Genomic DNA, 23,749 nt, shown 5'->3' on the forward strand with positions numbered 1-23,749 from the left:
CCAAGGTTCTGTGGCTCTGAGGGCTGGCAGGAGCAAGGTAGCAGGATCCAAAGGTCTGCAAGGCACCCTTCCGCACTCGCTCTGCTCCGCTCAGCTGCTCCTCCTCCTCCTCGTCCTGCACCGGGGTGGCGGCGCCGAGCTGAGAGTGAGCGCACAAGTGTGCGCCAGCAGCCGCTTCGCTTTCTCCCCAAACATGGTATATTCTAGATTATATTTTTCCTGCTCTTGTTGCTAAGCTGAGTGGTTAATATTGCTAACTGTTCTCCAAAATACTAACTGTTCTCCAAAATACTTAGAACCACAGCAATTTGGCTTATTTTGGAATACCATGAAGGTCCACTGAACCAAGTTTTAGTATTTGAGCTTCTTTTTCAAGCAGTTATAACCATTTTAGAGATTGCTGCTTCATGACTTTTATTCTTTCCTACAGGTCTTTGAAAGAACAAAAAAAACCCTAATTTTTGTTTAGTAGAATAAAATTTATTTAATCTTACAATTTTCTTATTACATATTAGTGATCTTATGCTATTTCATCATCCTAGATATTGTTTCATCATTATCCATTAATTACAACCAATTATACTAAACAATAAAAGACTCAAATAAGGAAACTGGAGACTGATGGAATCACCTAGAAAGATAACAGTGAAATAACTCATTGTTCTTATTGCACTGCTCAAAATATTGCATCATCTTTTAGGAAGGTTAAAAAAAAAACATGGCAATGCTATTTTTGTAGTCTACCTTTAGGTCTCTGTGCAGAAAAGAGTTAAAATTGAGGTCCTGAGATAGCTAGTTTTGCAAAAACTGCTTACAAGGTTGGGCCTTGGCTGGCTTCTGGGAACTAGGCTGGTAAATAATTTCCTACACTGGTAAAATATTTTCCCTAAATGATAAGTATGGCTCACTGTACCTAAACTGTCTGTACAAACAATATGGTTTATGCTGAACACATACTGCCATGGTCTGAATGTTTATGTCCCTCCAAAATTTGTACATTGAAATTCTAACTCCCAAGGTATAGTATTAGGAGGTCTTTGATAGGTGATGAGGTCGTGAGGGCATGGCCCTCATGAATGGGATTAGTGCCCTTATAAAAGGGGCCTAAGACTCCTTACTCCTTCTGCCATGTGAGATTACAGTGAAAAGCCATCTATGAACCAGGAAGTAAGCCCTCACTGACAACAAACCTGCCAGTGCCTTGATCTTGAACTTCCCAGCCTCCAGAACTGTGAGAAATAAATTTCCATCATTGATAAGCCACCCCGGTTTGTGGTATTTTACTAGAGCAGCCCGAATGGATTAAGATACCTACTTTGCTTCAGAAGTCTGGAATTTTGGTGTGTTCTAGGTAGAGAGTGCCTATGTGACTAACTTGCAATATAAACCTTGGGAGTTGAGTCTTCTACTGGGTTTCCTGGACAGAAACCTCACACAAATGTTCCTGCATTTTTGATGCAAGGGGAAGAAGCACTCTGTGTGAACCCTCATGGGAGAGAGGGAACATAAGGAAGCCAGCACATGGATCCCTCCAGTCTCAGCCTGTGTCTTTGTCCCTTACTATGTCTCTGTAATAAAAATAAATGTTAGCAATGCATACAACTGTATGCTAAATCTGTGTGTCTTTCTAAAGAATCTCCTGACACAGTGTTAACACAGCTGAGAATTTAGAATTTTTCATTTTCTGCCCATAGTGGCAACTGACAGAGGGAGGCATTTCACAATTGTTAGACTAAGCAGAAGAAATAAAAGCAAAGAGACAGATAGTATTCTATTCTCTAACACTGATGGTGAAATTGGTCATATAAGAGAAATCTTAACTGAATCTTCAGGTGACTCTATTATAAATGAATTTTCTCAAATTCTAGAACTGAAGAGTGAGCAATATGAGAGTACTTCAAAAAGTTCAGAGAAAAACTTGTTACCTTCTATTTCTATTTTTTCCATGAACTTTTTGAAGTATCCTTGTATACTCCTATGGACAAAAAAAAAAAAAAAAAAAAAAGGTATTCTCATCTAGTCAGCCATTCAACATGAAAGACTTCCAGACAATATTTTGCAACAAGAACCTGGGCCATTTTGCTCAGGGATATGTGATTATTTTCTTTTTCATCTTTTATATTTGTGATCAAAATTTACTTATTACAAAAAAGTTTGCTATGTTTAAATTCTTATTAAATTTTTTAATGGTGTTTTTCACTCTCTTTATTCTTAGTTCTGTCAATTTTTCCTAAAATGACTAAAAATATACTTTTTAAAGGGTCTACTGGACCCAGATGGCAAATTGTGATGGCTATCTTTCCTGACATACTGAGGGTTAAATAAACATGAATAGATTGAAATTTTATAGATTAACATAGAAATAATTACTAACTTACTGAATCAACAGATATTGAGTAGTTTGTGACAATTCAAATCCAATTCATAAGAATAGCCATTTGCAGAAGTAACCCACTCTAAGTAATTACATGCAAACACTGACTGAGGAGATCTAGAATACCTGGGATCCTTTCACAAGTATCTCCCTACACTGGAGATGTAGTGTGGGAGTGACAGAGTCTGATGACATTGGCATCATGATCATTCAACCAACTCTTGCTCTAAATCCTAGCTCACCAAACAACCTCCTGTTGATAACCTAGTTTCCTGTATAGATTTTCCAACAAAGAAACAATGCTCTCACTAACTGAAAACACTATTTGGTTTAAGAGCAATTAGAGCTCCTATTATGAGTAAGTAAATTGGCTTTCTGGTGGCAAAATGGGATTTCAATTGTTTGTTTTGGGGTTTTTAGGATGGTTGTTTGTATAAGTTTGTTAAACCTGAGTAGGCGGCTCCTCAAACTTTCTCTACCAGCAAATTAGGACACTGCCAAGAAAGGACTAAGATATACAGCATTAGAAAGAATGGCTTATACTCACTCTTTTCTGGAAAAGACCTTTTCTTGTTGATTTTTGCCTATGATCACGACAAAATCCTTTTATAATTTTATTTTTATTCTGGGCACCTGGAATTTGTTCTATCAAGCATTAGGTTTTCAGAAGGCCATAAAAGCATAGACCAGCAAGGGAGTGAGAATCATTCAGTTGGATAATTCTTGACTTCTAAGAGGGTTAGCAAAGCCCATTATTAAACAGTGAAGAAGAAAATAAAATACTTCTATTAAATGATTAAATGTATTCATTTCTTTGAAAATGTCAAGAAGAGATGCACTTAAATGTTATCCTACGTTAAATGTTAAGGGCACTCACCAGTTTACCCCATCTGCTTCCACCCAGGCAAAGCGGTACTCATTGACCCGGAGCATCAGCTGCAGACATCCAGCAACACACTGCACGTACTGAGAACTCTATGCAAGAAGGGCACAGTTTTAAAATTGGAAAGTGTTTAAAGTCATAAAATTATGCACATGCATTTCTATATGAAAAGTTTGTTTTACTAGAGTTTGTTAGCATCAGAGCATCCAAAATTCCAATATTGTTTCAAGAGTTGATTCTCATGTTTGCCCTTATCCCTGCCTCTTAGAAATGAAGATGATTTTGTCTCCCAAATTAAATCTACACAATTCAAGACTACATACATAACACACATAGGAAAATCAGGAACAAAATAATAATATCGTTGATATAGTGTGATAAATATATTACCTTGCAACATTCCACATACCACTGAATAGAGGCCTAAATAGAGAGAATACTGCTCTACATTACTCAAAGAACAATAAAATTAACCTACATATTGCTCTATAATACTGCTCTACATTATTCAAAGAATAAAATTAACCAAGGAAAAAAAGAGTGTATGCTTTGAGACAGACCTATATTTGAACGACTTTGGGCAAGTTACTGAACCTTTCCAATACTCAGTTACTTCATCCTTAATGAGGACAGCACTGCCAACCACCCTAAAGGGGCAGCGCTGCATTAGGTTCAAGAGAAATAATTCATTTAGCACTCATAAACATACTGTAGGAACTCAATAAATGGAAACTTTAAAAAAAAATCTGTATGGTGTGTTAAAAAGTCTAATCAAACACTTAAAAAAGACTGCCTATGATTTTTATTTTTATTTATTTATTTTTTTCCTTTTTATCTTTTTTCATGACCGGCAACGGATCGCAACCCTCAGTGTCGCGCCCGTACCGGACCGGGACCGGCAATGGGATCGCAACCCTCGGTGTTGCACCCGCACCTTGCTCAGCCAGTGAGCCACCAGTCTGTATGTGGGATCCGAACCCTCGGCGGGAGCGCCACTACGCTCCCAAGTGGCGCACTGTAGCAGTGCGCCACCGGGCCGGCCCTGAGACTGCCTATGATTTTTAAAACTGTGAGCTCAATAGCACTGTCCCATAAAAACTGTGCTTAAATCTGAAACTTGAAATAAACAGAAGTAATACCCCCGGGAAGTTCTAAGCCCCTTCATTTTACCAAAGCTAGTAGGGTCACTTGGCCTGGGCTCTCCCTAAATATTTAAAATGAGCTTTTTATCTTTAAGGTGGAGAGAGAAAAGAAATTTCAGGCTCTAGGCTTCAAAAAGAACATGCTAATGAAAAAAATCTGTTCCTAAAAAATGAGGGAATCATGGGCATTATACAAAGGTACTTCAAAAAGTTTATGGAAAGACAGAATTGAAAGGTAATATGAACTCATGATGCTACTAAACTCTGTGCTCTAATTTAAACAACGTTCATAAAATACTAACACTTCAAAGAAACTCCAGGCACTCAAATACAAAAACACAATGATATTAGTACATTTGGTGGAATAGTCAAATGTTATCAAGAAAAGGTCATCTTAGGTTCTACCTAGAAAGCAGTAAACTTAATTATACAAAACACAATATATCCAGTAATATAATTTACCTTAAAACAACAAAAGATTAGCAGAAATTAATGACCAAAAAATAGTATGTTTTCAGCTCTAAAACAATCTTTCATAATAAAAAAATATATATATGCAGTTTTTCAATTAAGTCAGCAATATAAAACTTTTCTGGAGAGGAATTCCATCTTTCTTGTTTAGAGAGATAACCCGAGCAAGGTTTCTAGACATAAAGGAATAAAAAGGCAACCTAAGGCAACACAAAAATTTCACCATGCTATGTTGAAATACATAACATGTTGCAAGTATGGATTCTTCGTTATTTGTAGCTTCAGTATTCACATTACACATGCGCATATAAAAGGTGCTGGTCCTACAGGTGATGGCACTCTCTCCTACTGTACACTATAAGGTAGTTCCCACATCATTCCAGAAAGGACTTTCAAGGTGGCGGAACAGACAGTCCCCAGCATCACTCTCTCCCACAAATCAACCAATTTACAACTATAAAAAAGCAATGACAGCCCAGCTGGAGCCACTAGAGCTCAGGGGAAGAAGAGGAGAGACCTACGGAGTACATGAAAGCAAGAGAAGCCACAATGAGAGAAAGAAAAAACCACTCAGACCTTTTCGAGCCCTGGCCACATCCAGGCCAGAGCTGCTGAGCACATGGAGCAGGAGCCGTCAAAAGCCGCCAGCTGTGCCCTCCGGATGAAGCTGCTCAAAATCCGCCAGTGCCCTCCGGATGAAGTTGCTTGAAGGCAGCAGGAGAGAAGAGGGCCTTGGTGACCCACAGGCCAGCAAGACCACTAACAGGGTTCCTGTGGACTCACATAGGAGCAAGGAGCCACAACAACTGAAGAAAAGGAACCACTCAGAGGTCAATGAGTCATCGCAAGGGACCAGTGCATGGCCAGTCCTATGGGAAGTGTTTGGAGCATGGGCAGTGGGAGAGACAGACCCACAGGGAGAACACTGGGGCACAGCAAGGAGAGCTGATCTACACCCCTATCAAAGGAGACTGCTCAAGAATATAGAATTGCATGGCATGCAGTCTGATGAAAGACTCTGGCCCAAACCAGAGTTTCAAATCTCTTAAGAGCTGGAAGTACCTATAAAGTCAGCCATTAAAACTTGAGCTGCACAAAAAGCCTTCCCTAGAGAATCAGCAGCAAAGCAGCAATTTAGCTCAACTACACAGCTCAAATACTGGTCCCCACAGAAAGTTCCCCCATTTTAGAAGGAAAGGACAACAAATTAGTTCCAGCAGGGGGTTTAAATGGTGAGAACAACAAATAACCCAACACAGAACTGAAAAAAAAAAAAGTACCCACAACCAGAGATAAATTTTCATATTAACTTGTAAAGGTCTCATTTCACCAAAGGACACCTATAATACATAGAGGGACCAGAAGTCCCCTGGGATAACAAGCCCGAAAGTGGGGAGGGCCAGGGGCCTCAGCAATGTCCCCCGACACCCACAACCAATCCCGAGGGTGGGAGATGAGGGCCTTGGCCACGACAAGTGCAGCCAGCCCAGCAGCAACCACCGAGCTTCTGCAGGATGCGCCATGGGCTCTTCCGGCCAGGGCAGTGGGGACCTCAGGCCTTGGCCATGACCCCTTCCGCACACACACCCAGCCCAGTGGCAATCACTGAGCCGCCACAGGAAGTACCCAAGGCTCTCCTGAGCCAGGGTGGTGAGAGACCTCGGGCCTCAGCCACGGTCCCCCGACACCTGCAGCCAGACCAGTGGTGACCACTGAGCCATCGCAGGAAGCCTCCCAGGCTCTCCCAAGCCAGGGCAGTGGGGGTGCCGAGGGCCTCAGCCACACCCCCTGACACCCATAGCCAGCCCAGCGGCGACCACTGAGCCACCACAGGAAGCATCCCAGGCTCTCCTGAGCCAGGGCAGTGGGGGCACTGAGGGCCTCAGACATGCCCCCCGACACCTGCAGCCAGCCCAGCAGCGACTACCGAGCCACTGCAGAAAGCACCCCAGTCTCTCCTGACCCAGGGCAATGGGGGGGCCAAGGGACTCGGCCACATACCCTCAAAGCATGCAACCAGCCTGGGGAAAACCACCAAGCCGCTACAGGAAGCATCCCGGGCCCTCCCAAGCAGGGGTGGTGGGGGGGCCTCAGGCTTCGGCCACACTCCCCCAACATATGCAACCAACCCAGTGATAACTACCAAGCCACAGCAAGAAGGGCCCCAAGTTCCCAAGCTGGGACAGTGGGGGCCAAGGGCTTTTCCACCCCCCCCCGACATCTGCACCCAGCCCAGCAATGACCAAGCCACCGCTGGAAGCCCTCCAAGTCTCCCGTATGGGAATGAGGGGGGTGCCACAGGCCTCAATCCTGCCCCTCCTCCTCTCTCCTTCCTCCATCCCATTTCCTTCCCCTTTCCCCTCTCCCTCTCCCTCCCAACTGCTCCACAACATCCTAGAATGTAAAAAATAATAATAATAAAATTTCATTTTCTTTAAAAAAAAATAATAATGCAAAAAAAGTAGATTGCATCACTTCCTTGACTTTCACTTAAATCATCTTTGTTGGTGTCCTGAATAAAATTACTCAATGATTTTTTTTTTAAAGAAAATAATCAACCTTGGATCAATCCAACCAGTCACCATCTCTAATCCTACAAAAGGGCAACTTAACACTGTTGGAGAAAATTACACAACCATGCAAAGCCATAGCATCCTGGTCCACCCTCTCTGCTATTCCCCAGAGTTGCTCTCATACCTTCAGTGCTCTCCTACTGTTCTGCTTCCTCCCACGTTCTCAACAGGAAGGAAAAAATGCACCCACAGAAGTTTCTCTTACCTCTCAACAGGATCACCTAGCCTTCTTCCTGTCCAAGAGCCACAGCCCCAGCAGGGTCTGCACACCCTTCCTCTCTATATTGCTCCATCCCTCAGAGCCCTTCCATATAGGTTTGCCCTTTCATCCTCTACAGGACAGCCTTAACAAATGGAGGCCACAGCTGAGACCCCTTATTGTACACTCTCAAAGGAACCTGTGCTTCTCCCTTATAGGTAGTGCCACAAATCTACTGAAATAATCAGCTGTGTAATTACTTGTTTAATGATGTCCTCCCCAGATACAATGTAGCCAGCCCTCTGAAGGCAGGAATCATGCCCATCTTGTTCAGTTCGACATTTTCAGCACCTTACATTGTACCTAGGAGGCACTCAAATATTTCATGAATGCATGAATAAACAAAAGAAGTGCAAATAAACTCTGTATCTTACACTAATTCTAAATCAACAGTGCCCTAATAGATATGGTTCAATGGTCTAAAAGTCTAAGACTTTATGAGAATTTCTATACTGGTAATAATCAATACTGCAGAAATATATACAATATAGCACTACTACTCTATTTCTTTTTGGAACCAAGACTGAATCTAACTGACTCTTAAAATTATTTCCTAAAGCAATTACGGACCTCATAAAACTGCCTAATTTTTTTTTTGAGTCATCTCAGTTTGAGAAATAATATAAATTGTTAATCAATTCTGGGCTTACCCTTTGTCATCCTATTGTAGTAGGAAATAATTATGTTGTAGGAGCTCATTAAACCAGGTAATAGTTTCCATTTAAATTTACTAAAGTAATTCATTTCTCCAGTAATTCATTTCTCTGTATTTGGACTGACTTAACAAAAATACATTCACACAAAAACAATGTTTTAGATACTCACTATATGGTTTCCCGAATACTATTTCTTTTCAGTTTAATGTTATTCAACCATAGTTAGTTCTTTGCTGAAAAGTTTTTCTGTATTTTTCTGTAATCAAAATGGATTTAACCCTCACAACTACCAAAAAACTGTCAAAAAATTAAAAAATTACCTTTAACAAAGATAATTAACATGTATGTATTTTTTAAAGTACTTTCTAAAAAAAATCAAATTAAAATAAAAAATAAAAGGGGAAATAAAATTTCACCCTTTTAATGATACCAGCAGCTCCTTATTATAATACCCATTTTTTTCAGATGAGGAATACAGGGCTTAAAAATGTGATATATTTTGTTAAAATTAGGGAGTTAATCTTAGATTGGCACTAGAAATCCACTCTATTTTCTTTTCTTTTTTCTTTTTTTCTTTTTGGCGGCTGGCCACTATGGAGAGCTGAACCCTTGACCTTGGTTTTTTCAGCACCACCCTGAAATCCATTCTCTAGATGGCTCATGCTTGAGCTAGTGTTCTTTGCACCATGCCAAGCAACCTGGGCAGAGAACTCAAAACAACATGCACTTTCTATGTAGCAAACCCCAATAGCAGAGAAACACACTTTTTTTTTAAAACTTCTCAACACACTTAAGAGACTATCATTGAGATAAATTTTACAGTGTTGCTGAAAATACAAACTCTTACTACATTATGATGAAACAATCACATCATAGAAAAAATAGCAACTGACAGAATTCACCTTCCTAGTAAGTATGGTCTCAGAGATCCATATTCTGCAGAATTACAAAGTAACTTAAGAATTGAGGAATTACAAAATAAGTACACAATAAAAGATAAACATAAAAATGTTAGTGATACTATATCAAAGTAAAACTAATGTTATAAAAATGTTTTTAGAAAAATTACAGTATTCATCTTCATAATGCTAGGATTTAAGTGAAAACTAAATGAAAAAGGGTAAAAATAATATTAACCTAAATTTAGAATTGTGAGCACTTGAGAAAACAATTCTACAATGCAGTAAAAAACATCTGTTCCACAGATACATAGTGAAAAATGCATGGTAAACTGGAATGAGTGAAGCACAGAGATAAACTTTTCAAAAACATAATTAACTAAAACAAGTTCCAGAAACCAGTTTTACACGAAATGGGAGGATGCTAATTAACAGTCCCCAAAGTATTTAATATGTTTCGTATCTGTTAAATGGCTCTTCTTCCCTTAGAAGTAAAAGGAGTGTGTGAGTTCATGTGTGTATGTGTGATCTTCTGCTTCTATCACAGACATTTACTTAAAAAAAAAACACAGGACAATATCAAGTTTTAATAGGGAATTGGAACAATTCGAATTCTCATACTTTGTTGAAGAGTACACAACTTGGTTTAAAAAACTAATGGCAAGATCTACTAGAAATAAATTTACATATACCTCATTACTCAGCAATTCCACTCTAAAATTAGGTGCTCCAGACATAAGTGTACACATATGCCCAAAGACATGTACAAAAATGTTTACAGCAAGATTATTCACAAAAGCTAAAAAGCAGAAGTAAACCAAATATCCAAGTATCTCCTATTCATCAATAAGAGAATAGATAATATTCATATAACAGAATACTACACAGCAATGAAAAAAATCACTGCTAAACACAACACGAATGAATTTCACAGACACAATATTAAGCAAGAGAATCCGGATACATGAGTTCATACTGTATATGATTCCATTTATATGAAGTTCAAGATCAGATAACACTTAAATATAATAACAATAACCTTCATGGGAATTGAGTTGAAAAAAAGTATCAAGTAGGAGGAACATGAGGTATAAATTCATCCCACTAAACATTTAACATCTGTGAATTTTACTTTATGTAAGTTATGACATAATTTTAAAAAAGAAAAGACAAAAAAAAGGAAAGGAGGGAAGGAGGGAGAGAAGTAGAGAGTTTACTTTGTTGATAAGTCCATCAAAAGTGCTGCAAAGCAGCAAAAATTAGTGGGCTGTGTCCTCACAGACTTCACAACTCACCAGGTAGAACAGACTACAATTTTTTTTTTCCCTTTTTTTGTCTTTTTTCGTGACCGGCAACGGATCGCAACCCTCAGTGTCGCGCCCGGACCGGACCGGGACCGGCAACAGGATCGCAACCCTCGGCGTTGCCCCCGCACCTCGCTCAGCCAGTGAGCGGGAACCGGTCTGTATGTGGGATCCAAACCCTCGGCGGGAGCGCCACCACACTTCCCAAGCGGCGCACTGTAGCAGTGTGCCACTGGGCCGGCCCAGAACAGACTACAATTAAAGAACAGGTCTGCACTATGAATCACTTATACAACCCACTGATTTCTGCTGCTTTGCAGCATTTTTGATAGGCTTATCAATAAAGTAGTAAAAAACTAAATCAAGGAACTCCTCCACCTCTTCTGAAAGAATGAAAAGTATCACATCAGCACAGCACTAAATTAAAAACAAAGCCAAAGCAGTAAAACTAACATCCCATTAACAAGGATATTAGAATTGTCACAGAAAACAATTTAAGAAATTTGGATAAATGCAAAAAAAAATAAAGTTTTTTTCCCCTTTCATTCTAAAATCCTGTTATTTTCATGGTAAAACATGAATGAATCTTGAAAACATTATGCTAAGTCAAAGAAGCCAGTCACAGAAGACCACACACACCATTTCATTTATACAAAATAGGCAAATCCAGAGATGGAAAGTAGATTAGTGGTTGCCAGGGGGTGGGAGAGGAGAGCAGGAATAAAGAAGACTGTTAATGTGTACAGGGATTTTTTTTTTTTTTTGAGGTTTTAAACATGTTATAAAGTTAAATTGTGGTAATGGCTGCACAACTCTGTAAATACATTAAAAATCACTGAATCACAAATGAATGAGTTTTATGGGATGTAAAATATATTTCAATAAACTGTAACCAGTAACTTTTCAATTACAATTTATTCCTAAATTGCTCATTCTTTCAGTAAATTTCCATAACTAAAATCTCATTCAGTTTCTTCCTATCTGCCTTTTCAGATAATGCCTCTTTCCCAGGAATCATGAGTTGTATGTTAAAATGTTTTGCAGGACCACTGGACTTAGCTTGGCCCAACACAAACCAGACTAAACTGGTTGAGCACACAGACCTCTCTACTGAGCATGCACAAATGACCTTTTGACGTCAGAGGGCTAAAAACTCCACCTCCAGATCCTGCTAACACTGCCATTTCCTGAATATGCAGAGGCATACAGACAGCTTGCACCTGCACAGATCACCGAAGAACTTCAAGTCCCTTAACGAATCATGATCCCCCATGCCTTGCATCACTCCTAACCACTTCCTCATAAATATTCCTTCTTTTCCATTATGGACAGGGCAGATTTGAGATATATTTCTCCTCTCTTCCCATTTTGCTGCCTTGGAAATAAACCTTTTCTCTTCTACAAAGTCTGGTATTTGACTTTCCATTGCATGCAGGCAAATGAATTCCATATGTTTCAGTAACAAAACTATTTTTAAAAAGCTAAATAAAATTGAAATTTGCCTTCCTCACTCACACTTGCCACATTTCCAAGTGCTCCCAGAGCCACATGAGGCTAGGGGCGGCCGTAATCTACAGTGTAGTGAAGAGAATACTTCTACTGCTGCAGAAAGTTCTATTGGACAGAACTGTTCTAGAACATTAAGAGGCAAGATTAAATAAGAAGGAGAACCTGGCAACTTAATCAAGTCTCTTACTATCAGTGAAACAATGTCCACCTAGCAATAAATACCACTGGATAGCTACCAGTATAGTTGTAACAATAACTACTGAGTAGTTATTAGCAATAACTAATAACTACCAAGTCTGCAACAAACTAGCCAGAGAACAGATGTGGTAAAACACGGAAGCTACGAGGCACCTTGCTCTCCTATACGCATGCACAAATGAAACTGGGCAGAGAAAATGAAAAGAAAAAAGAAAAAAACAAAGTGTTCCCACACTCTTTCTAAATTTCCCAACATTTGTGAAAGATGACAGTATTCTTTTGTGAAGGGATCAGCACAACAATCCATTTCCAAGGCCGTGCTGCTTCCTTAGAAGAAAACAAGATTTTTAATTCACATTCGAGAGCCAGTAAAGAACTGAACAGTTTAAGGTATGTATACATAATTTGATGTTGTCTATTATTTTCACAGTTAGGTAAAGACAATCTAATGCATTTTAAGAAAATTCCATTTGTGAAAACGTACTGCGACAGAAAGACATACTGGGCTCTCTATGGCTAAAAAGAGAGGCTCTGATACTATCAAACAGAACCAAATAGCCACAGCAGAATGAGAAGTTAGACATTCAGCCTCCCACTTACAAAATATATATATATATTACTATCATGAAGCTTTTCTTTCCTGTAACTAAGCAGAAAGCAGGTCCTGGCTGGAAAATTTCCCAACTGACCACCAACAGACTACCTGGCTGCCAGCTGATGAACAGCTCCTCCCACTCCCGCCTCACCCCTGCTCATTCCTGCTGCCCCACTGTCTAGTTACTCGACCATGCTAGTTGTCAGGCTCTTTTACCTGCTGGTAATCCTGCCAACTGGGCCAATTGTTGAGCTAGGGCTGGGTCTGGAGCTCCCAGACCCCTCAAGTCCATTCACAGACCGGGTTACAAACCCTTCATATGCCAGGCTGGGTCACCAGACCCCACATACACCAGGCTGAGTCATCAGACTCCTTCATGCAGGCCTATGAGCTAGGCAACAGTCCAAAAGGTCTCTGGAGGGCCGGCCCGTGGCTCACTTGGTAGAGTGCGGTGCTGATAACACCAAGGCCATGGGTTCGGATCCTATATAGGGATGGCCGGTTAGCTCAGTGGGTGAGCGTGGTGCTGACAACACCAAGTCAAGGGTTAAGATCCCCTTACCGGTCATCTTTTGAAAAAAAAAAGGTCTCTGGAGCCATAGGTTGGAAAGCATGGCTGCACGGGGCTGACACCTGAGGCCGACACCCGCCCACCTACCTCTCTCCCTCTCTCTCTCTCAAGACAAGAATAGCAACAAAACTAAAAAGATACATTGGTGCACATGCACACTAACTACACACACACATACACACACACACACACACACACACAATTTGCTTACAAAGGATGCTGAACCACACTCAACTGGACCCGAGGCGAGGGCCCTGACCAAACTATTCTATTTTCCCAACAACCACTACAGCACCAATTGAACAGAGAACAGCTTCACAAATATTCTGATAAGCTGCCACAATAACCAAACCAGTTTCAGCTAGTTTACAGAAACTATGCACTGTCTATGGCCACAGCAGCCTAAACGCATCTGATCTCGTCTGATCTTGGAAGCTAGAAACTATGCACAAGGTGTCTTTTGTGCCCTGTGGTTACCTTTTGACATCAGGAGCCAAATTCCACCTCTTTTCAATATTAAATCTCCTTCCAAAAATTAACCTGGGACATATGTTACATGTATGTTTACCCATTGCACACACACAACTTCCTACATAAATATTCATAGGATTTCCCCAAATCGATTAAATATGTACATAAAGTTGACCCTGCAAGACATAAATACTGCTTCCTCCCTCCCTCCTGTGGAGAGGGCACTCAGTTTCTCCTGAAGTTCACCTTTCCGCAATCTGCAGATTGCCTTTTTTCTCTGGAAACAAAAGTTTCTCTTTTTCTTCCTCAGCAGATCTCCATAGACTTTTTGTTAACACATTTATATAATGTCATTTAAATAAAAATTTTTGCATTGATCCACTCAATTTATAATGACGCTTCTGTGGCCCTTTTAAAAGGTAAGGCTGTTGAATCGTTTTTTCTCATTTTGCAATGAAAAACTTTTTGTTTTATACTGACATCTAGTGGCAACATTGTTTTATGCAGTTCACCAAACTGCTCTCCACTCTGAAAACCTAAAGGGATTTTAAGATATAATATCTATATATTTAAAAGTCTGAGCAGGCAGTGTGACTTGAGGAATTCCTAAAGATCACATTCCAGATCAGCTGCCTCAAAAGTACTTCTATCACTGAGCAATTCGTTTCTTTGGAGTTTCTGCCATTCATCAGCTGTGTGACCTTGGGGAAGCCGGTGTGCTTTTCTGCTCGGCCTCACTGCTCATCCATCAAGTGTGGCTAATAGCATGACCTCCACTGAAAATGGACTGTGGATATTCAAGAAGATGAACATGTGAAGTGTGTACAATAGTCAGACATGGAGTAAGTGATCATTAAATATTAGCTACCAGATTAAGATCCCCCTATTAATATACAAGTATCAAACGAAGGGCTGACACCCCACTCTCAACTTATTGAGGTCTGCTTTTTTCAAGCTGATAGTCATCTGAAAAAGTAGGAGCCTTCAGAAAGAGACAGAGACTACGTTCAGGTCTGAGGGACATCAAAGCAAAGAAGGGTATTAAAAGGCATATTTTCCTTATAATTACCCGATGCTAATTCCATTTGGGATATATGTGTGTGTATGAATCTACGTGGTAAACCACTTAGATTAATTAATGCACTGCCAATTCAATTAATCAGTTTTGTTTTTCCAGTACTGTGAACAGAAAAGAGCAAAATTAAAATGTCATGTCAGCAGAGTTTGCACCTCCTCATTTAAGCTTTAATGAGTTATAAACACTTTAACAACCACTTAAATAAGCTTATAAAGACAAATGATTCTGAAAACACCTTTATAAAAAAACCTACTAATAAGTCTAAAATAAACAAGTTATACAATTTTTCAAAATTTCAAACTGGTGAAATTCAAGTTACACAAAAATAAAGATTTCTAATTTAAACATCTGATTATGACTGAATGATGAGACTTTACTCACGACTTCTTATCCCACCCTGGCCCCAAGATTGCTCATCTAGTTTTATACCTTGTTCTGATTTCACTCCAGAAGGCTTAATGGCCATGTTCTGGCTTAACACACTATTCGTCAAACCTTCAACCCATACCCCCAAGAGAAGCCCCAGCTCTTAGTTTTGAAAATGAATTCTGCTGCCATCTACAGTCTTAGAACATACCTACAGGTATATTCCATTCAGTACAGTAATCAATATGGGATATTAAAAGGCCCCTCTGGAATTTCATTGAGGTCTACTACAGGCAGGTTGTAGACACTCCCCTCTAAAGATGCTTTCCAGTTTCCCATAGATATTTCCAACAAATGAAGCTAGATGAACCTCACCTACATTTCTATCTCTTTTTTCCCTACCTTTCTCTCAGTTGGCCCCAATCAAGCCCACCCTTACTTGTCCAAACTTCATGCCAGTGCCTGAGCTATTCCTAGAGTATAGCAAAGTTAAACCACTCCCAAATGAGAAACATAACTTTAACCTAGAAAAGAACCTAGGAAGCCATGATTAGTTTTAACCTTTAGCTCTATAAAAGTGTGGGAATAGAGTGGTCAAAAAAGAAAAAGGGGGTGGGGGTGGGTTTGGCCCCTATGTAGCCCCACATAAAATCCTAAGCAACACAATGCAGCAGCAAGTTTTAGCGCCATAAGGTCACTGAATTTCTTTTCATTGTTAATTAGACAGATATTAGACAGTTTATCAAATAACTGAAGTTTGAAGAGCATAACTTTATAATTATTTTCTCCAGTTAGGCATCTGAATTCAGACTCTTCCTTTGTTTCTCAGGTCTGAAATAAAGTGGCCTAAAAAAAGAGTATCGGAGAAGAACAAGCCTCATGTCTACCACGGAAAAAGTCATCACCACTGACCCTAAATATTTACGTACAATTTTGCAATACAGTTACCCTAACTGGAGGTAAAACATCAAATCCACAGATTTACAGTTTGAAAACTGGTAAACACCTTCAAAGTTTTAAATGTCCATGACTCAAAGTAATTTATTTTCAGGGTGTTAGGAGGCCAGTGAATTAAGAAGGAATGTACTTACATCACTTGAAGAGACTGTTCCTGTTTCAACAGCAACACCGCTACCACGCAGTTTCTATTACAAAATAAATAACTTATTACTTAGTTTTGTTTTTAATTTTATCCTAATTTATCAGTTTACAAAAGGGAGCTAAGCAAATTTTTTCCCTGATCCTACTTAATAATTCTTTTCCCTATAATTTTTCCCCTTTATCCTACTTAATAAAAAGCATGGGGATGATATAAGATATTTTAAATATCATTACACTTCTCTAAATAATATCTTTCTTAATCAATAAGTTACCGGAAATGGAACAATAAACTGAATAGCAAGTGCCAGCTAAATTCCATAAGTAAAGCTAGTGCAAATTTCCAAGTCCCAGGATTCACTTACTGAATTATTCTCCTAGTAAGAAAACTGTCTTAAACTAAACTATCTACACTATATTCTGGGAGCCTGCAATTCATTCCCAATAAAAGGCTATGGAAGAAGTATTTGTGCACAGCAAGAGAGACAAAGAGATCAGAGCCAAGCATAAGCAGAGACCAGACTCTGGGTACTCTGGGTACCCAGAAGAGGTGCCCTATAGCAGAGGGACTTGCAAAGCAGAAATGCCAAACCACAACTTAAAGGCAAAGACTCTGTGATAAAGAGTATACAGTAATAGAAAGATACAGAAAATATCTTGAAGAGCATTTATCTAATACCAAGAAGCTCAATTCTAATAATATTGTCCTAGACACTGAAATATTTGCTTCCACTAGTGATGAAAGAAATATTTTCCCCCAATTGTTGCGCATGGTTTCCACCATAGTTAATCATTCCAGAAGGAACAAATCATCTGTGAGGCACAATATAAATGTTATTCCCATGAGGAAGAGACATTCTTCCCTACCAACTTTCATTTTATGAATTCAGCTACAATAGAACCTTATTACCACTGTAACTGAAAGCTAACATTAAAGCAGAATGAAGTTTATTTAAAGGAAGAGATCATTTCAAAGTAGGAAAAAAGGGAGGGGTGGGGGGAAGATTTCCTATTTAACTAAGAATCCAAAATGATACACTACATTTATAAATTTAAAATCTCATTTTCACACATTTACTTTTCATGTTTTATATACCTTGCAATTTTAAAAATACTTCGCAAACTCAAAATCTTAAAAATGGTGGCTCCTGTAAAAATACTTTTAAAAACTAAGCTCAATAAAGGATTAAAGGGGCTGGCCCGTGGCTCACTCGGGAGAGTACGGTGCTGATAACACCAAGGCCTCGGGTTCGGATCCCATATAGGGATGGCCGGTTCGCTCACTGGCTGAGCGTGGTGCTGACAACACCAAGCTAAGGGTTAAGATCCCCTTACCGGTCATCTTTAAAAAAAAAAAAAAGATAAGACAAAAGGTAAATCTAAGCAAAATGTCATGGTATCTCTCAATGTGTCAAATTAAAATCTATTAAAATAACAGTCACCTGAAATCTAAATTACACCTTTCCAAAAACTTATTCCAAATGACATTTACTTGTAACCTAGCACTGACAACATCATAGCTATCAATATTATTTCTCCTGGTCCCATTCCTCCATGTCACCCACCCCCACACCAAAATCTCATTCTCTTCTACCTTTCCTTCCCCAGAATACTCCTTGCCCTGCTCCCTCATCTCACTCCTTTTCTGAGCATCATTGCCACCAAGCCCCACCCTCCTTACCACCTAACAATCACTGGAAGCATAAAGCAAACACTCCACAGAACCACCATCAGTGTCCTGTCTTTTGACCCATTTTGAGGAACCATGAAGACAAAAAACAGAAAACTTGTCCTTTTCCCAGCCATTACACCAGCAAGCAATGAGGGGTCTTCAAAAAGTTCATGGAAAGATTTGTTTCATTTCATTTTCTGTGAACTTTTTGAAGTATGCTCATAGTTTCCTCCATGGAGAAGTAGAGCTAGAGAGGCCCGGAAGCAACCACGACAAGTAATCAGCAGGCTTCACGTTTCACATCCAGCCTAACTGTTCAAATCCACAATGATGCCGTGAAATGTGAGGGGCCACTGTGTGAGGCAGAGTCATCTCGCAGCCGGACCCAGCAGATCCAGGCTCACCCAGAGATACCTGGAAGCCTGGGAAGGATTCTTGGCCAATACATGGACAAGCGGATTGACTAACAATCTGTAATGTGCTGTTTGCAGTTTAAAACTCCCTTGGTGGCACCCAGGGTCAGTTTGCTTATTGGTATAACCAGTTGGACAGCTTGGCCTGGTTATGTAACTAAAAGGGCATGAAAGACCTCACTAGGAACTTTCAGAGAGTTCTCCCAAAACCAAGGTTTCTCGCACAAATCTTGGTGGCCCACAATCCTGAGGCAGACTGAGAGCTGCACCTGGCAGTCAGCCAGCCCAAAGCCTGCCCCACTCTCTCTCCCGCTGCATGTTCTTTTCCATTATCATGCCTCACATAAGCATACTCTTTGGAGTTGTGCAGATCCTTTCAGTTCTGCCACCTGTGTAATCTCAGCAGCCACCTGGAAGGAAGATACACCCCGACCACAGAAAAGCATGAGTGGAAAGCCCCAAGAGGCAGAAAAGATAGAAAGGTTTGAACTGAAGCCAGTCAAAGAGAGAAAAAGTGAAGCATACTGCTTAGACCTAAGAGTAGTCTGGTTTGCTTATCAAGTTCAAAATGACATTATTTTAATAAAAATTTTTTTGTGATTTAACATATTTACTACAAATAGCTTACAAGAACATGAATGTTATATTCCTTTCCAAGATACTAAATTTTTTTACCTGTGAACTCAGCTGAGTTTTTATCCAATTGAAGTAATAACTTAAGTCGCTGCCTTCCATCAATTCTTTTCCCCAAGCTGCTAACTTGGCAATAATTCTTGCTGCCTGAAAACAAATAAGAAATACATTATTGAATACTATATTGACTCTAAAAATCACATCACATACCTTAAAAAACAGGAGTATAAAAATACTATATTGACTCTAAAAATCATATCACATACCTTAAAAAACAGGACTCATAAACATGCTGCATGCTTTCTATAATACTCAAATCTTCCAAAAATTATATTTTATATTTCATTTTTTAAAATATATTTTGAAATATAAATATTCAAAATGTTTTTTTAACTATTTCCATTAAAGTGAACCAAAATTAACCATGTTTTAAGAATTTCTTGACATTCCTTGTATTATTCTGAGTTTCATCAGTAAGACTGGGATTCCTTGTATGACCAGCAGAAAACAAAAGACCACAAAAATCTTTTTTAGGAGCAGATTCACTGAATCACTTACCAGAGTTCTGAGCAATCTATAAAACAAACTGCCAGCCATTCCCTTGCTCATTCCAAGCCCTTTGTGAATTCTACCTATTTTAGTATAATATATATCCTAGGTATTAACTAGCCATCTCTCTCAACATAAACAAATACACTTTATTGCTCATTCAAAGATTTCTTAATGTTCTTTAAGCTATAAAACTAATCATTAATTTTTATATTAAACAGGCAATATAAAATACTACTTCACATACAAACCCAATTTAATAAATATTCTTTCAGTACTTTCTGAAGGCAAATCACTGTTTTAAAACTTCAACTATTCAGAATAATTAATCCCAATAGAGAATGGAAGGCTAATCCCAGAAAAATTTCCTGTGCTGGTAGACCACTGTTTGTTCTCACATTTGAGTACAGCCAAACCAGACTGACAGAGGCACACTTTCACCATCAGAATGCCAGACATTTGAGTGTACTGATGTATTTGGAATTCTGCAACATGGGAGATGACAGGAGCACCTGAGTTGTGACATACTTAGGTTTTCACATGCGCAGCTAAATGAATTTATAGATACATTATCTAGTTTAAACGGATCTAACTTGTACAAAATAGACAACTGATGTAAAAGAATTCCTATTAGGAAACTAGGGATTAAAAACATTTTTAGCAGTGTACGCACAATCTAGAAGGAAAAGACAAAAGAACAACAGAATTGGCATTTCTACTCCTAGCATAAGCTCTTCATCAGCACGTGGTAAACCAATGGCAGTCTGACCCTCAAAATTTGAAACATTGACCAAAAGTAATTCAAAGCATCAAGAACATGCATTTGGCTGCACAATTAATAATGATGAATCATGCCCTAAGCGTATATTTGTTCTTTAATATACTGTCAATTTTATTATAGTACTAGGAAGACATTTAGGCTGGGCATCACCCAGACAGTGAAAACAGGTCTCTAGAATTTGAAAGAAGAAAATATATTAGTGGTTTTAAAAAAAGTATTCTTCAAGCCACAGTTTATTTCATGAGTCCTCCTTTTTCTCTTTTTATAAATGTTTCATAATGTATACAATATATGAATAACACTAGTATACAAATGAATATAGATACATGTGGAGGGGTAGGAGAGGAACAGAGGGGTTGACAGAGAGAGAGCACACATGCTCAAAAATGTTTCACTGACACTGGTCCTTGATTTGAACAATTTAAAGACATCTACTGAAACCAGCAGCCTCCACAGCTCTCATCCCATTCACCCCCCTTGGCGGCCCACTCCCCACTGGAAATAGAGAAGCTTTGTTGTACAAACGTTTATTCTCTCAACCCTGCTCTCAGACCTTCTCCAGATTCCACGAAAGATTCTTCAGTGTTAGAGCTTCCAAACATAGCCCTTCATGCTAACTTTAAAACAGAATTGTGTTTAAGATATTAAGAAGCAATTAAGTTATTGCTTAATTAAAATAAAAACTAAACACTGTAGCTGCTTCAAAGCAAAATTTAATTTCTATATAGTAAATGTGGTTGGTTACCTGCTACAGACAATCTAGAACTGTTTGCACATGTGAATTCACCACAGGCTTTGATGCTAATAAACTCATCATTATAGTTTACAACTCTTTAACTGCAAACTGACTTCCAGTGTCTCCTCCTTACTGAACACAAACAAAGAAAGCTAATTTCATAGCAGTTACTACTCTGGAAACAGGCAGGTTACCAAGTCATAAAAAGCCCAGGTTTGTTTCTTACCTAAATCAGGATGTGATCACAATTAAAAACATAATAACAATTTCAAAATATAGTAACATTAAAATTTTTTTAAATAAATAAATTCCCTTCTTATATTGTATTATATATTAAAAAAAATAAATGTGACAAATTCAAAATTTACCATATGAACAGTAAAGGGATCCTGACGATTCAACATTGGCAGAAAGTAGGGCCAGGCTGTGTTTTTGCAGCGTTTGGCGTAGTCAAAGAAAATGCTAACACGCTGGTGATTTTCCTAAAAAAGAAAATAAATGATATTACTAATCAGAATGAATTTTACTAAAGGATGTAACATGGTGGTGGGAAAACTGGACATCCATATGTAGAAGAATGAAACTCAACCCATACCTCTCACCATATACCAAAATCAACTCAAAATGGATTAAAGCCTTAAATATATTACCTGAAACTATCAAACGACTAAAAGAAGACATAGGGGAAACACTTCAGGATGTAGAACTCGGCAAAGACTTCATGAATAAGACCCCCAAAGCACAGGCAACAAAAAGAAAAATAAACAAATGGGATTACATAACACTAAAAAACTTCAACAGAGCAAAAGAAACAATTAAGAGAGAGAAAAGAATACCTATAGAATGGGAGAAAATATTTGCAAACTATGCATCCAACAAAGGATTAATATCCAAAATATACAAGGAACTCAAACAACTTAACAGTTAAAAAAAAACAAAAAAACTCAATTTAAAAATGGGCAAAAGAGTTGAATAGACATTTCTCAAAGGAAGATATACAAATGGCCAACAAACACATAAAAAAATGCTCAACATCACTAAGCACCAGGGAAGTGCAAATCAAAACCACAACAAAATATCACCTCACCCCAGTTAGACTGGTATTATCAAATACAGAGAACGACAAATGCTGGCGAGGATGCAGACAAACAGGGACCCTCTTACACTGTTGGTGGGACTGTAAATTGGTTCAGCCATTATGGAAAATAGTATGGAGGTTCCTCAAACAAGTACAGATAGAACTGCCACATCCAGCAATCCCACTGCTGGGTATATACCCAAAGGAATAGAAATCATCACATTGAAGAGATACCTGCTCTCCCACGTTCATCACAGCTCTATTTACAATAGCCAAGAGTTGGAATCAACCTAAATGTCCATCACCGGATGACTGGATAAGGAAAATGTGGTATATATACTCAATGGAATGATATTCTGACAGAAAAAAAGAATGAAATTCTGCCATTTGCAGCAACATGGACGAACCTAGAGAAAATCATGTTAAGTAAAATAAGCCAGGTACAGACAAAGAAATATCACATCCTCATAAGTGGGAGCTAAAAAATAAACAAATAAAAAAAGAAAAAGAAAGAAAGACACAACAATCACAGTAATTCATTGAACTTTCAAAAGGAGACAAAAGAACTGAGGTTACGGGGGCAGGGCAGGCAGTAAGGGAAGAATTGATAAAAGGTCACGAAAAATGATATTTTCCAAATAAAATCATATTTAATCATTATGATTATTTTAAATCACAAGGTGATTTAAAGAGATTATAAGTGACACTTCTCAGCCTGCAACTCTGACCTGCTGCTCCCAATGTTGTCTTGTCACCAAACACTAAAGTGTGAGCAATCTGGCTACCACACAGAAGAAATCAAAATCAGGAGGTAGATGGGCCTAGATGAAGGAGCAATAGGAAGTACCTTAAACTATTAACAAACAAACAAGGGAAACAGAGAAGTAGGTAAATCTCAAATGTTGAAGGTTACTTCTAGCATACATGATAGAAAACTTGCAACATATAAAGACAGAAAAAAAGCCCAGCATATTCATGAGCAGATGTATACAGAATTTGAATAAGAGTGAATTCTTAGTTCAAATTATGCAAACTTCACCTCTCACCTAAATTTTCTCTGCATATCACTGGCTAAAATACATTTTCTGGTCCCTTAAGTGAATATAGTTGCTAAGAAGCAATATTTGCTAAAAACACAAATAATCCAATAAACAATAATTTTAATTTTCAGATCCACATTTAATTCTTCTTAAATACATTGATTTTAATATTGGTCTGTGCTAACAGTTACCTATTTGAAGTGCAGACTACTGTCTCCTTAAGTAATGAATCATGATAGTTTAGAATAACAATTGAAATAGTTATGATAATGACTTTATCAAAGGACTCAAACTCCTTGGTGGAGGCAGGCAAGTTATAAACCTTTAAGAGAATAAGGATAAAGTCCTTCAAGTCAGGCATACTTTGTAATTGCTGTTGACATCCAGGCATGGTAAACAA

At 38.6% G+C, this 23,749-nt stretch overlaps 1 protein-coding gene across 1 annotated transcript in view; it reads right to left on the minus strand.

Moving 5' to 3' along the window:
* The window catches only part of ATP6V1H (ATPase, H+ transporting, lysosomal 50/57kDa, V1 subunit H), a 76,646-nt gene that overhangs the window by 28,386 nt on the left and 24,511 nt on the right, over positions 1-23,749 (minus strand). Inside the window, exons 5-8 of the mRNA XM_008572059.1 lie at positions 21,600-21,713; positions 19,208-19,312; positions 16,441-16,494; positions 3,252-3,349 (exon numbers count right to left, since the gene is read on the minus strand). Of these exons, the coding sequence (XP_008570281.1) occupies positions 3,252-3,349; positions 16,441-16,494; positions 19,208-19,312; positions 21,600-21,713 (371 nt within the window). The remainder of the gene's footprint in view (positions 1-3,251; positions 3,350-16,440; positions 16,495-19,207; positions 19,313-21,599; positions 21,714-23,749) is intronic.

Source organism: Galeopterus variegatus, unplaced genomic scaffold (genome assembly GCF_000696425.1).
Source record: "Galeopterus variegatus unplaced genomic scaffold, G_variegatus-3.0.2 Scaffold750, whole genome shotgun sequence".
Lineage (NCBI taxonomy): Eukaryota > Metazoa > Chordata > Mammalia > Dermoptera > Cynocephalidae > Galeopterus > Galeopterus variegatus.